The sequence below is a fragment of the Nycticebus coucang genome, chromosome 5, assembly GCF_027406575.1.
Source record: "Nycticebus coucang isolate mNycCou1 chromosome 5, mNycCou1.pri, whole genome shotgun sequence".
Lineage (NCBI taxonomy): Eukaryota > Metazoa > Chordata > Mammalia > Primates > Lorisidae > Nycticebus > Nycticebus coucang.
The window spans coordinates 134581631-134600838 of NC_069784.1; the positions used below are offsets into that span (position 1 = coordinate 134581631).

At 45.5% G+C, this 19208-nt stretch overlaps 1 protein-coding gene across 1 annotated transcript in view; it reads left to right on the top strand.

Annotated features, from left to right (window-relative positions):
* IGF2R (insulin like growth factor 2 receptor) overlaps nucleotides 1-19208 on the top strand; it is a 120781-nt gene that overhangs the window by 50115 nt on the left and 51458 nt on the right. Inside the window, exons 7-13 of the mRNA XM_053591105.1 lie at nucleotides 312-417; nucleotides 2785-2947; nucleotides 3161-3326; nucleotides 5089-5192; nucleotides 14098-14262; nucleotides 16569-16709; nucleotides 17911-18054. Of these exons, the coding sequence (XP_053447080.1) occupies nucleotides 312-417; nucleotides 2785-2947; nucleotides 3161-3326; nucleotides 5089-5192; nucleotides 14098-14262; nucleotides 16569-16709; nucleotides 17911-18054 (989 nt within the window). The remainder of the gene's footprint in view (nucleotides 1-311; nucleotides 418-2784; nucleotides 2948-3160; nucleotides 3327-5088; nucleotides 5193-14097; nucleotides 14263-16568; nucleotides 16710-17910; nucleotides 18055-19208) is intronic.

Here is a 19208-nt window from a genome sequence, read left to right on the forward strand (position 1 = left end):
CCTCTTGAGCAAAAGTGGGCCTCGCCTGTCCATCTGTGTTTGTTTTGTTAGCTTATTTACAACCCTTTTGTTTGTTTTACTCAAACAGCCTTTCTTCGTCTTTCAAATAGAATGTTCACTGAAGTTTACTTTAAAATTTTTTTTTTTTTATTTAAATCAAAATAAAGGTGTTTTATTCTGAAACTGCTTTTATATTTAAGTGTTTCTTCTGTTACCTTTCTCTCTGAATGTGCTGTAAGCTCAGGGCAGCATCCCCCGTGGAATACCATTTTTACCATTGTGACGCTCTTTTCTCAATGCGGATCTCACAGGCTTGTTCTGAGTTATGCGAAGGAAGAGGCAGAAAAGCCTGACTTTTGTGATGGCCACAGCCCAGCGGTGACTGTTACGTTTGTTTGCCCATCAGAGCGGAGAGAAGTAAGTGACTTGTCTCCTGGAACTTGGTCGTAGGGGAGTTCACCAAGGGTTGCCAGGGTCAGGAGGGTGGGCCTGGACTTGGGAATGGGGGTGCTGTTAAGAGGGCCACCAGTGGGCTCTCTGGAGGAGGCTGGCTGCGGGAGGGCAGTTTGATTCTTGCTTTTTGCTTTTTTCCACCAACCTTGAGGGGCCTCTGTACATACTATGGTGGTGTAGGACAGTGTCCTAGCCTGCCTGCAATGATTTTATTTTTGTAGTTAGGTTGATTTTAGCAAATAGGATATAGTTGGGAGACCCTGAGTATAATTTCTCAAGCTAAGCCAGTCCCTTCCTCCCTGCCTGCCTTCGTCCTGCAGGCCGGCACTGGCACTCAGGGCAGATTTATTGCTCTGTCTCTGACTGTTTATTAAATCTCCAGCACTGTTGTAAACTCCCTGAGGAGAGCTGCTAAGTCTTCTGGTTCTTGACGGATCATGACCCAGTCTGTTTGCCCTTTGGTGGAGTCTGTTTGCTGTTGAAGGGTTTTTTTCAGGGGGCATCCTCCTGGGGAAGGAAGGGGCCCTCTTTCCTTTAATTTACCTCTGCTCTTGGTAACAGAATGAAGTGGGTGGGACTGAATTCTTTTCCCAGAGAACCACACTTCCCTCCTCCAAAACAAATGTGGAATTTGCTCTGATTTCAGGCTGGCAGTGAGCCAGTGGTGGGGGGGTGCGGGATACGGGGACAGCAGTGCAGTGGAGGTTCAGCGTCCCTTTCTGTGTCCGTGGGTGGCCAGCTTAGTGAAGCCCTGACGAGCTGATACTGCTTCTGAATAAGAATGTTGAGGAATATTTATGCTCTGCATGTACCTACACATGTGAATTGGAATCTTTTTAGTCTAGTGAGATGTTCTAAATTGATAGTGGTTTTAGTAGTTTCCTCTTATTTTCAGTTCTATATTTGGTAAGAATCACTTTACACTATGATGATTAAGAGAATGGAGAGTGTCCCTCCTATTTTTCTCCAAGGGGTGTGAGACACTTCTTGGTGTTAGAAGGGGAGGCTGATTTGTTATTAGTGAGCTAATAACAAATTGTTACTGGGTTGTTTCCTGTGGAGCATGAGTGTTCACTGGGCAGAACTCGTGCAGCGCGTGCTGGGAGCCCTGTGATACATTTATTTAAGCATTTATGTCAGTTCATTCAGTGCTTTTAGGAGCTGATATTTAGTAAATATTCAGCTCGTTATATAGATCTTTTTAAAAAAGCTTTATTGAATTTACATACTGTAAAATTTACCTCTTTTAGAGTTCACTGTTTATTAGTGTCTTTACAGAATTGTGCAGCCATAGCCACCATCTGGTTTTAGAACATCCCTCACCCCAGAAGGAAACCTCATGCCCATTAACAGTCTCTTCCCATTCCAACCACGAGTCTTCTCTCTGCCTCTCTGGATTTGCCTGTTCATGTGAATGGAATCCTACAGCCTGTGGCTGTCTGTGCCTGGCTTCTCTCACTGAGCACTCTGCTCTGCTCCCAGTCTGTCGGCCTGCGCTGAGCCAGGGTTAGAAGCCTTGATTTTGAGTCAGACAGAACAGTCAGAGCTGGGCTTGCAGCTCTGCAGCATATAATTGTGTGTGACCTATTTGTAAACCTGGCACTTTGTACTATGCCTGGCACGTGGCAGGTGCCCAGTCAATGCTGATGGGATGAACGGTGCCCAGAGGCGGCACAGAGAGCCATTTCTCCCGAGGATGATCAACACCCTCTGCAGTTCCCACACAGATGAGTGTCAGGACTGTGGCTTGTGAAGGCAGCTCTCTGCAGCAAGTGGCACAGTCTATGCTTATGGTTGGACGATGCCCTGGCTTCACCCAGGAGCAGATTTGGGTACAGTGGTGGCACCTTGGGACTCTGTTGACATGTAACTCTTAGGAAAAGAGTTCTGTGTGGACTTACAGGGTGATCTTCACCTAGCGCTGGTTAAAGTACTTAACTTTCGTGGAAGGGAGCAAATGAACCATGCACCCAATGACCCAGGTCACTTGTTGGGGTCATAATGATTGTCAGATGCTGCGGACTCCAGGGTATGCTGCCTACTAAAACTTGTCTCCCTAGAGATGACTGAAAGGACCTGGAGTTATAAGTCAAGTGTAAGAAAGTAAAAGTTAAGAAAAAATTAAAAATGATTAAAATAAAAGGAAGCAAAAGCAAATGCAGTTGTTGTAAGTCAAATAATCTTAAAGTATTATGGGAAATTATGATTCAGAAAAACAGGAATAGCCCAATATAGAGCAACCTCTCTTTGAGCTTTCTAGAAGCCTGGAAAATCTGCATTTCCACCGCATTTACAAAGTTTACTTTGTTCCTTTCAAATCGTTCTTCATAGGGCACCATTCCCAAACTCACTGCTAAATCCAATTGCCGCTACGAAGTTGAGTGGATTACTGAGTACGCCTGCCACAGAGACTATCTGGAAAGTAAAACCTGCTCCCTGAGCAGTGAGCAGCAGGACGTGGCCATTGACCTGAGGCCCCTGGTCCTGGGCAAAGGTGAGCGGGCTCCTCCTGCTCTGCACCCTCCCTGCACAGCCCGGGAGGCTGGGGGCGGGACAGTGGGGCTGAGTGACCCATGCTGCCTGGTGAGGACCGCCACTGGGGCTGGTGCTGCACAAACAGGATCCCGCATGGACTCAAGTGACTGTCGATTCTAACATCTGTTCACCTAATAAGGGAGCCTCTTCTCGTTTGTTTCCCTTTCTTTAGGTTTATACTATGATTCAGATGGAAAAGAATACACGTTTTATTTGAACATCTGTGGAGAAAATGAAACACACATCTGCAATAAGAAAGATGCTGCGGTTTGCCAAATTAAGAAGACCGATTCCACTCAAGTCAAAGTAGCAGGACGCTACCAGCACCAAACCCTCCGGTGGGTAGCAAGCCCCACATGACTTCACGTGCAGTGACAGTGTCTCAAAAGTGTGGCTGCGTGCTAGCAGCCCTGGCCTCCCCCAGAAGCACGTTAACACATACATGTCCTTAGATGCTGAACACGTTCTTGTCAAGCACCGCTCCCTCCCCTCCTCCGCTTCCTCTTCCCATTTTCCATAGAGCACTGGGCACTTGGGAGCCGCATTCCTTCCCATTTCTCTTAGCAAGTTGCCCTTTGTTGCTAAATGGTTGGTGGGCTGTTTTTCCTAACCTTACAATAATAGTGCTTCTGTTAGAACCATTCGCTTTACAAACTATTGTTTGTAAGAACTATACTGTAGGAAACCTGTTTAATTAATTTACAGTCAATATGGTTTTATATTTTAAAATTTGTTTTTGAGGAGTTTTGATTTTTCTCTGGCAATCTGAGAATCTGAAATGCCATTAATATTATATAAATATAAGTTTTATTTGTTTTGTAGTTTTTGGCTGGGGCTGGGTTTGAACCCACCACCTCTGGCATATGGGGTCGGCGCCCTACTCTGTTGAGCTGCAGGCGCCACCCTATATAAAAGTTTTTTTTTTTTTTTGTAGAGACAGAGTCTCACTTTATTGCCCTCTGTAGAGTGCAATGGCCTCACACAGCTCACAGCAACCTCCAACTCCTGGGCTTAAGCGATTCTCTTGCCTCAGCCTCCTGAGTAGCTGGGACTACAGGCGCCCGCCACAATGCCTGGCTATTTTTTGGTTGCAGTTTGGCCGGGGCCGGGTTTGAACCCACCACCCTCAGTATGTGGGGCTGGCGCCTTACCGATTGAGCCACAGGCGCTGCGCTATATAAAAGTTTCAAACAACTTAACTACCTTACCTTGGTAGTTAACCTTCTTAAGAGCAGCAGTATGGAAATGCATTTTTTTTTGTTTTTTTTTTTTTTTTTTTGAGACAGAGTCTCACCCAGTCACCTGGGTTGGATACAGTGGCATCATAGCTCATAGAAACCTCAAACTCTTAGGCTCAACAGCTCCTCTTGCTTCAGCCTTCTGAGTAGCTGGGACTACAGGTGCCCACTACCACGCCTGGGTATTTTTTCTATTTTTAGTACAGACAGGGTCTCGCTTTTGCTTAGGCTGGTCTTCAACTCCTGAGCTCAAGCAATCCACTTGCCTCAGCCTCCGAAAGTTCTAGGATTACTGCCGTGAGCCACTCTGCCCGGCTGGAAATTCGATTTTCTGAAAATGTGTTATCGACACATTTTATGTGTTATGATTCAAAAAACAGGAACAGAAAAATGTAAAAACCCAACAGCCTATCTTGAGCTTTCAGAAGTGTGGAATATCTACAGTTAAGCTGTATTTAAAAATTTTTTCCTTCACTCCTTTCATAGTGTGTGGGATTAGTACTGTCCTGGATCCCTCGGTAAGATTGTTTTTATGACTGCTGATAGAAGGGCGAATTCTTGGGTATTTATTTTGTACAAAATTTAAAAGTAAGAGCAAGAGAGAAGTCTCCGTGCCCACAGCCAAACTTTTGGCATTTTCTTCCAGCCAGTTATACTTTGAAGCCAGAGGATGACAAGTCCGTACATTTGGAACTCATTTCCTCTAGATGTTTTCTCCCAGCTGGCTAGAGAGAGCTTGCTGTTTTATGTCAGTAGTGATTTTTTGATAGTATGTGAAAGGCTTAATGCAGACTTTAAAAAAAAATTTAAAGTTTCTTTCTTAGTTCTACCAATGTTTGTATATGTCATCACAAACATCTAGATACTCTGATGGAGACCTCACCTTGATATATTCCGGAGGCGACGAGTGCAGCTCAGGCTTTCAGCGGATGAGCGTCATCAACTTTGAGTGCAGCGAGACTGCAGGTGAGTGTGCACTGGAGTTCATCTCCCGTTTGCCTTGGTGTGTGTGTACGCACACATTCTTGGAGTGGACTACTCATTTGAGAAGGCAGATGTCCTCAGACCAGCTACCTCTAGTCCCCAGGCTAGCTTTTTCTGCTGGAGTAACCCCCCCCCCCCCCACCCCGCCCCAACGACACACACATCCTGTTTCCATTTTCCTCTGCTGCTGTGTTAGTTTTGGGAATGGGCCCAGCACTAAGCTTGCTGGGAAGGAGTTTCTGTGTTGAATTTTGACACACACTGAAGCAAGGATGGGTCTGCAGAGATGGAGTGGCCCCTTCTTTTATGTACCAAGTATCAAGATAATTTTTTCACAAAGTGGTAGCCTGCAGAGAGTCAGATCTGGGGATCGTAAGATGTTATGGGCACACTGATATTAAAGGTGGCCTGTGCTTCTCTAAGTGATTAGGAGAATTGTCCTTGAACCAGCATGGCACTGGGATTTCCAATCGTAGTGATGCCCTCTGTGTCTTGACGATTTTAGACACAGTTGCGCCTGTAGAGGGATTCTGTCGTCATCAGAGACACATCTCATCCTTTGCTCCCCAGACTGTGACCCAGGCAGCCTTGCATGCTGCCCAGCCTCTGCACAGAGATCTTGTTCCTGAGCTGGGCCTGGTTCTCAGCCCCCGGCTGTGTGTAAGAGGCCCACACGCACATGGCTGCCCCGCTGCTGAGAGTCTTTCCTTCTGTTTGTTTTTCAGTTTCTGTGTGGCAGCACTCTGGATGGTTTGGTCAGGGGGCTGGTTCTTATGTGGCTCACTATAGGGTTGTGATGCTTCCTGAGCTCCGTCTGCTTCGGGGAGACGGCAGGGGCTGGTGTGATTGCAGCATCTGGCTCTAGTGCACTTCCTAGCAAGCAAGCAAATCTGCGCCCAGGGTGATGCAGCCAGGAAGGCCCTTCCCCAGTGACTGACCCTGGCGCACCTGTCCCTAGGGTGCTGTCATTCTTGGGGTCCACTATTGCTGTCTTCTGCAGGTGGACGCTGCTCTTCTGCCGAAATCCGTTTGCTGGCTTCTTGCCACTTTCACAATACACACACTTACTACCTATTTGCTTAGGGCCTGTGAGGTCTGAGGGTGCCATATGACAAGGTACTCTGGATATTCATAGTCTGGAGACAGGTTGTGAGAAGGAGTGGGGTGGTCAAAGCTCAGGGCCATGAGTGTTGGAATAGAGCTACTGCTTGGTGTTGCCCTGCCCACCCTTTTCCTAGGAGGGGCCCAAGGTCAGCTGGGCTGGGGCAGTTAGTGTGGAGGAGGTGCGGCTTGAGCCACAGGTTGCACAGGGGTGATCCAGGGTGACTGTGGCCTCCTGGACTGGAGGTGCTCAAAGATGAAAACCACAGTGGCTGAAGGTAGGTCAGAGGCGGGGCGTTTGTCCTGCAGAAGGGCTGGACACTGTATGGAAATCAGAGTGAAGTCCCAAGGGTTTTAGCAGGGGTGTGATGTGTTCTGATCTGTGAATGAGAAAAACCAGTTTGGCCTCCGGATACGGCTCTTGTGTGGTTTGAACATTCCCTGCCCCACCCCACTGGGGTTCTCCATTGCACCCCTTGTCTTGGTCTCAGCCTGTTTTTAGGGGACAGCCTCTGAATTACACCCCTCCTGCTCGTGTTCCCTGTTCTGGGAAGTGCGGCCGCAGGCCCCCCGTTGTTCTGGCTTCGTGCTCCCCAGCTGGCTCTTCTGTGCCCCCTGCTGACTCTGTTGCCCTGTTGCAGCCTGAGTCTCCCTCCAACCTTGTCATGACCCGCTTTGGCCCTGTTCTGTTCAGGGCTTTTTATAAATGATTTGGCTGACATCTGTGTGAGTGTGCTGATCTCATTTCGGGATGCTGGGAAGATAGAGTAATAATCCAAAAAGATCGCAATGGATGAGGAGGCTAAGAGAAGGGTGTACAAGTCCTGGGCTCATGGGGGAGAGGTTCAGGCATTTGAAGGGTTGTGCCCAGGACCAGGCAGCTAAAGCCCAAATAAACTGAGCCTTGAAAAAATGCTGAAAGCACCCCAACCCCCCCCCCAAACTTTTAATATTATAAAAAATTTTGAAACATACAAGTAGAAAGAACATTACAGTGAAAAATGTATATATGTGTATATGCCCACTCAGAAGCTAGATTTGTTTCATATAAACTGTACATCATCGATGGATCAAAACCCCACACCCTAATGCCAAAAAAGATGTAAATTCAGAACTGTTCCTGTACCTCACAGAGTTGACAATATACTCTAATGTCAAAAAAGAATCTGTGTTTTACTATGATCGTAACAAGGAGCCTAGACAGATAGATGTGGGGGTTTTACGGCAGGTTTTGGAGGCTACTGTCAGGCAGGCATTGAATTTTAAAATATTTATGATCCCTTCCAACTCTGTGATTCAGTACGCCATCTTAGGGAGCAAACTGTATGCTATAAAATTAGTTTTGTTCAAATAAAAATTTAAGAGTTTTTAGAGAAAATCCCTTGGTGGATTCTATGTATTTGATAGATGTAATGTGTTTTTTTTTTTTTTTTTTTTTTTTTTTGAGACAGAGTCTCATTATTTCACCCTCTGCAGAGTGCCATGACGTCACAGCTCACAGCAACCTCTGACACTTGGGCTTTAGCGATTCTCTTACCTCAGCCTCCCAAGTAGCTGGGACTACAGTCATTCGCCACAATGCCCAGCTATTTTTTGTTGCAGTTGTCATTGTTGTTTAGCTGTCCTAGGCCAAGTTTGAACCTGCCACCCTTGGTGTATGTGGCTGGTGCCACGGGCATCGAGCCGATGTATTGTACTTTTGAATGTCAGCCGGTATTAGTATGGTGTGTAATACAATGTAACATGGTTTATAGGTAAGTTGGGTTGCTAGGAATTATTTATGTCTATGAATCTAAAGTTCACGCATTTTTAAGACACCAAAGTCCATATGTTATTTTGGCTATAATATTTTTTACTATTTGTTTCAATAACTTAAATCTAGTTTGTTTTGAAGTGACGCCTTATTATTGGTGATCCTTTCAAATAAAGACATTAGATAATTTTAGGGGGAAGAGTAAAATATATTAGTGTAGGTTAGTAAAAAGGCTACCCACAAAATTTTTTTTTTTTTTTTTTTTTTGAGACAGAGTCTCAAGCTGTTGCCCTGGGTAGAGTGCTGTGGCGTCACAGCTCACAGCAACATCAAACTCTTAGGCTTAAGCCATTCTCTTCCCTCAGCCTCCCAAGTAGTTGGGCCTACAGGTCCCCGCCACAATGCCTGGCTATTTTTTTTGTTGCAGTTGTCGTTGTTTAGCAGGCCCGGTTCGGGTTTGAACCCCCCAGCCTTGGTGTATGTGGCCGGCACTCTACTCACTGAGCTATGGTCACCGCCTAACCACAGATTCAAACCTTTTTTTTTTTTTTTTTTTTTTAAATTTTATTTGTTTTATTTTTTATTTTTATTTTTTTTTTTATTGTTGGGGATTCATTGAGGGTACAATAAGCCAGTTACACTGATTGCAATTGTTAGGTAAAGTCCCTCTTGCAATCGTGTCTTGTCCCCATAAAGTGTGACACACACTAAGGCCCCACCCCCCTCCCTCCATCCCTCTTTCTGCTTCCCCCCATAACCTTAATTGTCATTAATTGTCCTCATATCAAGATTGAGTACATAGGATTCATGCTTCTCCATTCTTGTGATGCTTTACTAAGAATAATGTCTTCCACTTCCATCCAGGTTAATACGAAGGATGTAAAGTCTCCATTTTTTTTAATGGCTGAATAGTATTCCATGGTATACATATACCACAGCTTGTTAATCCATTCCTGGGTTGGTAGGCATTTAGGCTGTTTCCACATTTTGGCGATTGTAAATTGAGCTGCAATAAACAGTCTAGCACAAGTGTCCTTATGATAAAAGGATTTTTTTCCTTCTGGGTAGATGCCCAGTAATGGGATTGCAGGATCAAATGGGAGGTCTAGCTTGAGTGCTTTGAGGTTTCTCCATACTTCCTTCCAGAAAGGTTGTACTAGTTTGCAGTCCCACCAGCAGTATAAAAGTGTTCCCTTCTCTCCACATCCACGCCAGCATCTGCAGTTTTGAGATTTTGTGATGTGGGCCATTCTCACTGGGGTTAGATGATATCTCAGGGTTGTTTTGATTTGCATTTCTCTAATATATAGAGATGATGAACATTTTTTCATGTGTTTGTTAGCCATTCGTCTGTCATCTTTAGAAAAGGTTCTATTCATGTCTCTTGCCCATTGATATATGGGATTGTTGGCTTTTTTCATGTGGATTAATTTGAGTTCTCTATAGATCCTAGTTATCAAGCTTTTGTCTGATTGAAAATATGCAAATGTCCTTTCCCATTGTGTAGGTTGTCTCTTTGCTTTGGTTATTGTCTCCTTAGCTGTACAGAAGCTTTTCAGTTTAATGAAGTCCCATTTGTTTATTTTTGTTGTTGTTGCAATTGCCATGGCAGTCTTCTTCATGAAGTCTTCCCCCAGGCCAATATCTTCCAGTGTTTTTCCTATGCTTTCTTGGAGGATTTTTATTGTTTCATGCCTTAAATTTAAGTCCTTTATCCATCTTGAATCAATTTTTGTGAGTGGGGAAAGGTGTGGGTCCAGTTTCAGTCTTTTACATGTAGACATCCAGTTCTCCCAACACCATTTATTGAATAGGGAGTCTTTCCCCCAAGGTAAGTTCTTGTTTGGTTTATCGAAGATTAGGTGGTTGTAAGATGTTAGTTTCATTTCTTGGTGTTCAATTCGATTCCAAGTGTCTATGTCTCTGTTTTTGTGCCAGTACCATGCTGTCTTGAGCACTATGGCTTTGTAGTACAGACTAAAATCTGGTATGCTGATGCCCCCAGCTTTATTTTTGTTACAGAGAAATGCCTTAGCTATACGGGGTTTTTTCCGGTTCCATACAAAATGCAGAATCATTTTTTCCAAATCTTGAAAGTACGATGTAGGTACTTTAATAGGAATGGTATTGAATAGGTAGATTGCTTTGGGAAGTATAGACATTTTAACAATGTTGATTCTTCCCATCCATGAGCATGGTATGTTCTTCCATTTGTTAATATCCTCTGCTATTTCCTTTCTGAGGATTTCATAGTTTTCTTTATAGAGGTCCTTCACCTCCTTCGTTAAGTATATTCCTAGGTATTTCATTTTCTTTGAAACTATGGTGAAGGGAGTTGGTGTCCTTAATTAGCTTCTCATCTTGACTGTTATTGGTGTATACAAAGGCTACTGACTTGTGGACATTGATTTTATATCCTGAAACATTACTGTATTTTTTGATGACTTCTAGGAGTCTTGTGGTTGAGTCTTTGGGGTTCTCTAAGTATAAGATCATGTCATCAGCAAAGAGGGAGAGTTTGACCTCCTCTGCTCCCATTTGGATTCCCTTTATTTCCTTGTCTTGCCTAATTGTATTGGCTAGAACTTCCAGCACTATGTTGAATAGTAAAGGTGACAGAGGACCAGCTTGTCTGGTTCCAGTTCTAAGAGGAAAAGCTTTCAGTTTTACTCCATTCAGTAAAATATTGGCTGTGGGTTTGTCATAGATAGCTTCAATCAGTTTTAGAAATGTGCCACCTATGCCTATACTCTTCAGTGTTCTAATTAGAAAAGGATGCTGGATTTTATCAAATGCTTTTTCTGCATCTATTGAGAGGATCATGTGATCTTTATTTTTGCCTCTGTTAATATGGTGGATAACGTTTATGGACTTGCGTATGTTAAACCAGCCTTGCATCCCTGGGATGACACAGATTCAAACCTTGAATGGCTCAGTCCATTAAAAGTTTATTTTCTTCAGTTCAGTGCAAGTCCTCGGCTAGAGGTGGGCGACTCTGCTCCATGTGGTCTTTCGGGGACTTAAGCTCTTTCCATCCTGTGTTCTTCCACCTATTGGCTTGGCCTCCAAGGGCTCTGCAGAATGGAAACAGCAATTATTATTTTTATTTTTTAAATGGGCCGGAACTAAATCACTTAGCTCAGCCTGAAAGGCAGGGGAGGCTGGGAAATGGAGCTTAGCTATGTGCCTAGAGAGGGCGAGTGAAGCCAGTTTGGTAATAGGCAGCATTGTCTTCAGCACAGAGTAGTGGAGGGGTGGGTGCTGCTGCCTGCTCCGTAGGCATAGAGCTTCTTGGTGCCTTGCCCTTTAGTTGGGCCATGAGGCCAGGTAGGAAAGCAGTGTGTGGGGGATAAACTGGAGGCTGGGGAGCCAGGCTGGTGCCTCGGGGATTGTGTGAGGGAGAGTTTGTGCAGACCTCATACTGGTGGTGTTGATGGATGGAGAGATACCACAGGCCCCAGGAATCCTTTCTGAAGGCAGAGTCCCTTTGGGAGAGGGGAGTGTATCTGACTCCTCTGAGGAATTAAATAAGAATACATGTAGGGTGCATGCGCATGGTTATTTACAGCAGACTCCGCCTCAGATGCAAAGCCAGCTCAAAAGGAGGGATGAGTATCCAGGATCATTCATGGTATTACTTAGTTGTAAATAATTCAAATTTATCTGGTAAAAGAAAAACAGTTACTTCAAGTTTGCTAAAACACCTATCTTGTCTTGGTAGTGAAGCAGGAATCTGATAGGACTAAACTAGTTGGGTGGGTTGAAAAGAGGTGGATGGTACTGAGCTGCTGCAGCACAAGCTCTCGGGCTCAGCAGAGGGAGGTGAAGTTAAGGTATTCTTAAAGCAAATAGCTTGGACTGCTTATTTAAAACAAACCCACCAATCAAAAAACAGAGGGAAAAAAAATAGAAAACCTGCTCGCTACAATGTAGCAGGGAGGTTTTGCCTTGTGGTTATGAGCATGGCTGAGGCCAGACTATCTGGGTTTGATTCGTAGATACTCTACTTTTTTAGTAATGAAACCATAGACAAATTATTTAGCTGCCCTAAATCTATAAAATAAGGCTAAAATTGTACTTGTGTCATAGGGTTTTGAGGATCAAATATGTCACTTAGGGATATGTTCTGAGAGGTGCGTCTATAGGTAATTTTGTCATTGCATGGACATTACTGAAGGTGCTTCTGCAAACCCAGGTGGCACAGCCCGCTGCGCCAGACCGTGTGATATCACATGCTGTTCTTAAGCTACAGGGCTGTATGGCATGTGACTGTACCCAAATCTGTAGGCAGTTGGAACACAGCTGTGAGTTTTGAGTGTCTAAACTTATCTGAATTTAGAAAAGGCACAGCAAAAATACAGCTTTATACTCTTACAGACCAACATCGTGTGTGTGGTTTATCATTGATGAAATGTTAGCTCTGTGCACGCATGGCCGTATCTGTCCTTAACATACCTAAAACAGAGCCTGTTCTCTGCAGCCCTCACGTAGCTGAGATGCTTAGTGTAGTGCCTGGCTCAGACGGTGCTTGGTCTAAGTCAGCTACTGTTGCTGGCATTATAATATTAAAGATTTAGTAGAAATTACAGTTAATCACTTGCTGTTGGTACGAAGTCTCACTTCCCTTTCCCTTAGACAGTGGTTCTCAACCTTTTGTTTTGTGGCAACGAAAATAAATTTTATGATTGGGGATCACCACAACGTGAGGAACTGTAATTGAAGGGCCGTGGCATTAGGAAGGTTGAGAACCGCTGCCTTCGAACATTTAACAACTCAGGACATCAAACCGCAAGGAGGTCCCTCACGTGGGAGGTCCAGACAAGGATTATTAAACCATCAAGGGTGGGAAAAGGTTCTTTGTGGAAAGGCGAGGAGACAGGATTTCCAGCAGGGGAAAGTCAGCCAAGTCTGCCAAATCCCAGGCTGGGTGGGAGGGCAGGAGGCCCTGAAGAGCTGGTTTTCAGAGGGGAGCTGAGCTGTTCCAGCAGAGGATGGGATGTCTGTGGATCTCATTCTAGGTCAGTGGTTCTCAACCTTCCTAATGCTGCGAGCCTTTAATACAGTTCCTGTGAGTCGCGACCTACAGGTTGAGAACCGCTGTTCAGGTGGAAAAGAGGATGGTTGATGTGAGGAGGGTGTTACAACCAGATGCACTGAGTAGTCATGAGAATGCCATTGCCATTTGGAGGTGTGTCACCACATCGCAGGGCTGGAACAGGACCTTGGCACATCAGCTGGGCTGACTGGAGATGTTCTTGCTCTTTTGCTTTCACTTTAGGGGTATGTCTTGCTAAGGGTCACATCTTAAGTCAGTGATACTCTTGGAACTCTGCCCTCCTCTCTGTGAATCCCTGTTCCCACCCAGACATGTCTTTGATCCTCCTGGGCCCCGACTACAGAGTCCTGCTGGCCGCTGGCACGTTCCCTTGTGCCTGCTCTTTTCTTATCGGGGAGTGAGTTCTAAGCAGCTTTCCATCCAGCCTACTTGACGCGGCTCTGCCAAGATGAAAAGGATGCAGGCCCTGCCATTCAGGGCTTATGTCTTAGCATCTGAAACTCAGTAAAAGCCCTTATAAATCCCTGACCCCAAGGGCTTCTGAGAAATCCGGATTGAATTCTTACTATTTATTTTTTTAAGACAGAGTCTTACTCTGTGGCCTAGGCTAGAGTGCTGTGGCATTAGCCTAGCTCATGGCAACCTCAAATTCCTGGGTTCAAGCGATCCTCCTTCCTCAGCCTCCTGAGTAGCTGGAATTACAGGCACCCACCACAATGCCTGGCTAGTTTTTCTGTTTTTTTTTTTTTTTTTTTTTTTTAATAGAGACAGGGTCTTGCTCAGGCTGGTCTCAAACTCCTGAGCTCAGTTAATCCATCTGCCTCAGTCTCAGCGAGTACTAGGATTACAGGTGTGAGCCACTGTACCCTGCCGACTTGGCAGTCTTAGCAGAACAGTGAGTCGGCCCTGTTGATTGATTTTTTCCCTTGGGTTTGGTCATGTAATGGAGTTTTTTTTTTTCCTGTTGAATTGTACAGATCACGATGGGAAAGGGTCTCCTGTGTTCACTGGAGAGGTCGACTGCACCTACTTCTTCACGTGGGACACGAAACATGCTTGTGTCAAAGAGAAGGAAGACCTCCTCTGCAGTGCCACCGACGGCAGACAGCGCTACGACCTGTCTGTGCTGGCCCGACACTCAGGTAGTGCTCTCCTTGACAGGGGCCTCTGTGTGTTCACGGGACACTTTCTCATGAATGAGATGCTTTTGGAGATGCTGTTTCTTTGGCTGTCAGCTAGTTGGGTTACAGCCCCCACTCCTCTTTCCCCTTTCCACGGGGTTGAATGAAGTATTAGAAGAGCATGTCATTGGGTAGTGGAATACTTGAACTTGATACCAGCATTACCATTTTCTAGTTGTGTTTCCTTGGGCTAATCTTACCACAATTTAGTGAAAACTACCTCAGCACTTTCTTTCTTTTTTTTTTTAAATAGAGTCTCACTATGTCACCCTTGGTAGCGTGCTATGGTGTCACAACTCAGAGAGTTTGAACTCTTGGACTCAAATGATTCTCCTGCCTCAGCCTCCCAGGTAGCTGGGACTACAGGCGCCCGTCATAACACCTGGCTATTTTTTGTTGTAGTTCTCATTCTTGGTTAGCTGGCCTGGGCCAGGTTGGAACCCGCCAACTTCAGTGTATGTGGCTGACAGGTGCCAAGCCAACTTTATTTATTTTTTAAACTTCAGCTCGTACGTCAGCCTTCCAGGAGGTGGTATTCCCATTTAACACCTGTCAGGCTGAGGTGGAGCTGGGGTTCAGCTCAAATCTTTTGTCTTTGTCTTGCTACCTTTTTCGCATCTGTGAAATGAGGTCCGCATTCCCTGCCCCTCATTGTTCTGTGAGGACCGCGCACCCTTGGGCTGCTGTTCAGGGCTGCCAGGTGGAGGCTACCTGCAGTGACCTTGGCAGCAGGAGGTGCTGCCCTCAGGTGCTTGGAATTTAGCAGGAAACAGAGAAGATGGAATAAGAAGTAAGAATGGGAACTTCTGACAAGGATAGCTCATCTTGGAGGGAGGGTCTGGTTTTACCCTTTCAGCAGCCCTGGAATTAGGTGTTTAGGGGCCAGTTACCTCTCCGTAAGGTGAACTTGTCCCCAAGGCAGAGAGACTGTGACAGGGTTGCTGCTCATGTCCCCTTAGTCCCATGTAGTTTGGAAAGGACAGTGTTGAGAGGAGGAATCCCTCAGATTTTTCTGAGCCCTATCCACAGGAACTCTCCTGAGAATTCTCACCCCCTGGTTAAATTCTGATGCATGTGCTGATGAAGAAATTGGTTGGTTTTCTGTGAAGTGGGCAGAACTCTGGCCTGGGAATCAGAGCCCTTTCAAGGACTATGCATCCCTTGATGTGGGCTACCCATGTGGGCTGCCCTCCAAGCCTGAGCACCAGCAGCAGGCCCAGCAGTCATAGTAGGACCCCTCGGTCAACTTTTTTTTTTTTTAAATGTCACTGTGCACAAGACATAACTTAAGATCTGTGAGTGACTAAGAGATGTTTATTCACTCAAAGACCTTTGACCCAAATCTGGTTCTCTGGGAATCTGAAATATTTTGTAGCATTTGCGTGTAGATAACCCCAGCCCCAAGGAAGCCCTGAGAGGGGAGATAAAGCCCTTTCCTACTTCCTAGACAAGTCCCATTTTAGGACTTTACTCCCTGCCCCCCAGTGCTGGCCCACGCTTTCCACATCTAGGGCCAGTCCCTGTTAGATGCATTGTCTTGCATGGTCTCGTGTAGGCTGTTCACATTCGAATATAGTTCTCTGTAAGTGTGGTCTCGCCGCTCAGGAGTTTTGGGGGTTTTGCCTTCCAAACCCCAGTCTCAACATGCACAGGAGCATTTTCACATGAGGACATGTACGTTTATCTCTTCACGTCCTCCCCCACAAAGTCCTGGTTCCTGCCATGGCCCCAACAGGGTGTGTGTGAGGGTGTGGCTCCCTCACCTCGCCCAGCACCTGCGCACCTTGACTGGCCTCGTGAGCTCAGTGACCTTCCGTGGTACCAGGTGTCGCCCCGCAGTCCCTCTGCATCTGTGCACGGGTTGAAGGGGTCGAAGCCTGTGTGTTGTCTGTGACCTGCTTCTCTGCCGGGTCCCGGGACATGGGCTGGCTTCCTTGTGGTTGTTAGGTTCTGATTTTATGTTATGGGACCTGGGAGAATTCTGCTGTTCAATTCTCTATCCCCCCATTGAGACTACTTTTCTGATGAAGTACTGGGGTGTTGTTTCTGTCACATTAAATGAGAAATCTGAGAATCTCCGAATTTCTGGGCCTTCAGCCTGCCCCAGTTCCAGAAGCCTGTTTGCTGGGGGTTGAGTCTCCAGCCCGTGGAGCTCTAAGCCCTTGACCTTGGGCTTCCACCATTTAAGTGTGACTCACAGAGAAGTCATCATCGCCTTTGGCTAAAAGAAACTTTTTTTCTTTTTTTTTTTTTTTTTTTTGTCGCAGAACCAGAACAGAATTGGGAAGCCGTGGATGGCAGCCAGACGGAAACAGAAAAGAAGCATTTTTTCATTAATATCTGTCACAGAGTGCTGCAGGAGGGCAAGGCAAGAGGCTGTCCCGAGGAGGCAGCGGTGTGTGCAGTAGGTGAGTGGTGCCTGAGGGAAGGTCTGGGGGAGACTCTCCGGGAAGCATGCAGTGCCCTGTTTGGAGTGAGCTAGAAAATTCTCCCGTGGTTTTTCTATTATGTGGGTTCAGCATAGAAAGGTTAAAGGATTTTTTAAATGACTTAAATGTTGGTGACTGCTTGATGCACTCTGCAGTTGGCCGAAGTCTCCTGCATTTGGCTAAAGCCATAACTGGGAGCAGGAAGGGCCATGTTGGAAAGTACTTTGTCATCTTTTCAGTTTCTGGCCTGACAAATAACATTGCCAGTCCTTGTGAAGCCGATTTTGATTCTTTAAACGTTACTGCCTGGAGTTGTTCACAAGTGGACTCTCTGCTGTAGCCTTTGTGAAAGAGTGCTTGATCCCCAGGCCCCTTTGCTCTGTCTAACTGCTTGGGTCCCATAGATGTCTTATGGAGACTTCTCGAAGACTTAGCATGTTTGTTGTTTTTCATTTAAGACACACCTTGAAAATGCCAGGCAGTGAGAGTATTGAGAATGTTATGTTACAAACATTCAATAAGGAATTATGAGCCTGGGCTGGATATTTAGGGATTATCCCAATATTCAAAGCAGGTTCAGACATGCCCTTGTCTTTACTTAAGAGTTTTGGAAGAGGGTTTTAATACTTCATAGTAAAGATCAACTGAACCAAGAGGTAAGCGGCCACTTTGCTCAGGCTGCTGACCAGGTTTAGTTTCCGCTTTGGTCATGAGACAAACTCTGACCTTGGCTTTCAAAGGACTCTGTGTCCCAGGGTAGCCGAGGCCCTGAAAGTGGGGCATCGTGTCACTGCACAATGGCGATGATGCATGGGTGGCTTTTGGGTCCCTTGGAGGGCCTTGGATATTATTCATGGCACTTTCCTGCTAAACCTACAGATGACCTTGAAGGCCTCAGTGCATCTGTCACTGCCCATATGTGACACTCAGGGAAACTCACACCTATAATCCCAGCAATTTAGGACTGAGTTTGAGACCAGCCTTGGCAACAAAGTGAGACGGCTCCTGTCCCCCATCTCTACAAAAGTAATAATAAGCAAAAGAAAACCCAGTGATGGCTGCAGTGGGCTAGGTGGCTGGAGAGGGCTGTGGAGCATCAGTCTGGGCTGGTGTTCCCCCACGGTTCGTGTCATTTTTAACCATGTCTTCTACTTCCCTTCCTTCACTTTGTCTTTTACAGATAAGAATGGAAGTAAAAATCTGGGAAAATTTATTTCTTCTCCTATAAAAGAGAAAGGAAACATTCATCTTTCTTATTCAGATGGCGATGATTGTGGTCATGGCAAGAAAATAAAAACTAATATCTTACTTGTGTGCAAGCCAGGTAAAAATTAGAAGGATGGAATCTTCCAGTGGGTTTGCCAGGGGTCCTGCGTTCTCCACTTGCACGTTCCTCATGCGTCACTGCAAGGTCATGGGCTGGCTGGGGAGCTGCTGAGATTCGCTGGTTCCTCAGCATTTTGGGTTCCATACTGTCTGGTGGTAGAGATGTATCAGTTGGATTCCCCCCCCCCCCCCCATCTCCCACCCCAAATCAACCCTGAGACGCAGAAACCAGGTGGGTCCAAAGGAAGCTGGGAATCTTGGTGTGGTATCCTCTTCCTAAGGAGTGATGCGGGGTCACTCACGTGGCTTGCTTCACTTCCTCCAAAAAAAGGGGAAAAAAATCATAAATGGTTTCAAAATTTTGCCCGTGATCTTGTCATTTAAACACAATGCTAATTCTCGTTTCCCATATTTTAGGCATATGGTGTTATTACTAAGTCAACATTGTGTGTATTCACCCATTTATAATGTTCCTCAAAATGTGGTATTTCGTTAACGCTCTTCTGTGTTTCAGAGTTCTATTTATAATGTTTGGAGACTTCCTTGTTGGTCGCAGTGTGGTTTTAATGTTTTTAAATATTTTTCCCTATTGTTGGATTGCTGGTGTGTTTCCAGCATTGGTATTGTGTTTTCACAGACCCTCTCTCTGCCTCTTCTTGCGATAATTTCCTTTGGATAAGTTCCCACTCTAAGGTCAAAGGCTCGGAGCATTTCTATTTTGCTTTTTTTTACTCATGGTAAAATATATATAACATTTGCTATTTTTAAAAATCATGATAAAATACACATAACATAAAATTCACTGTTGCAGTTGTTTCTCAAGTCCACAGTTCAGTGGCATTAAAAACCCTCCGGTTGGGGCGGCACATGTGGCTCAAAGGAGTAGGGCGCTGGCCCCATAGGCCAGAGGCGGCGGGTTCAAACCCAGCTCTGGCCAAAAACTGCAAAAAAACCCAAAAAACCCTCCCGTTGTGCAGTCACTACCACCGTCTGTCTCCAGACCTTTTCCATCTTCCTAAACTGACGCTCTCAGCCCCCATCACACGCTAACTCCTCGCTGCCCCTGAATCCACCATCCCATTGTCTATCTCCACAGATAAGTGGACCGTCCTGGTATTTATTTGTAGGACCATTTTTTGACCTTCCTTGTGT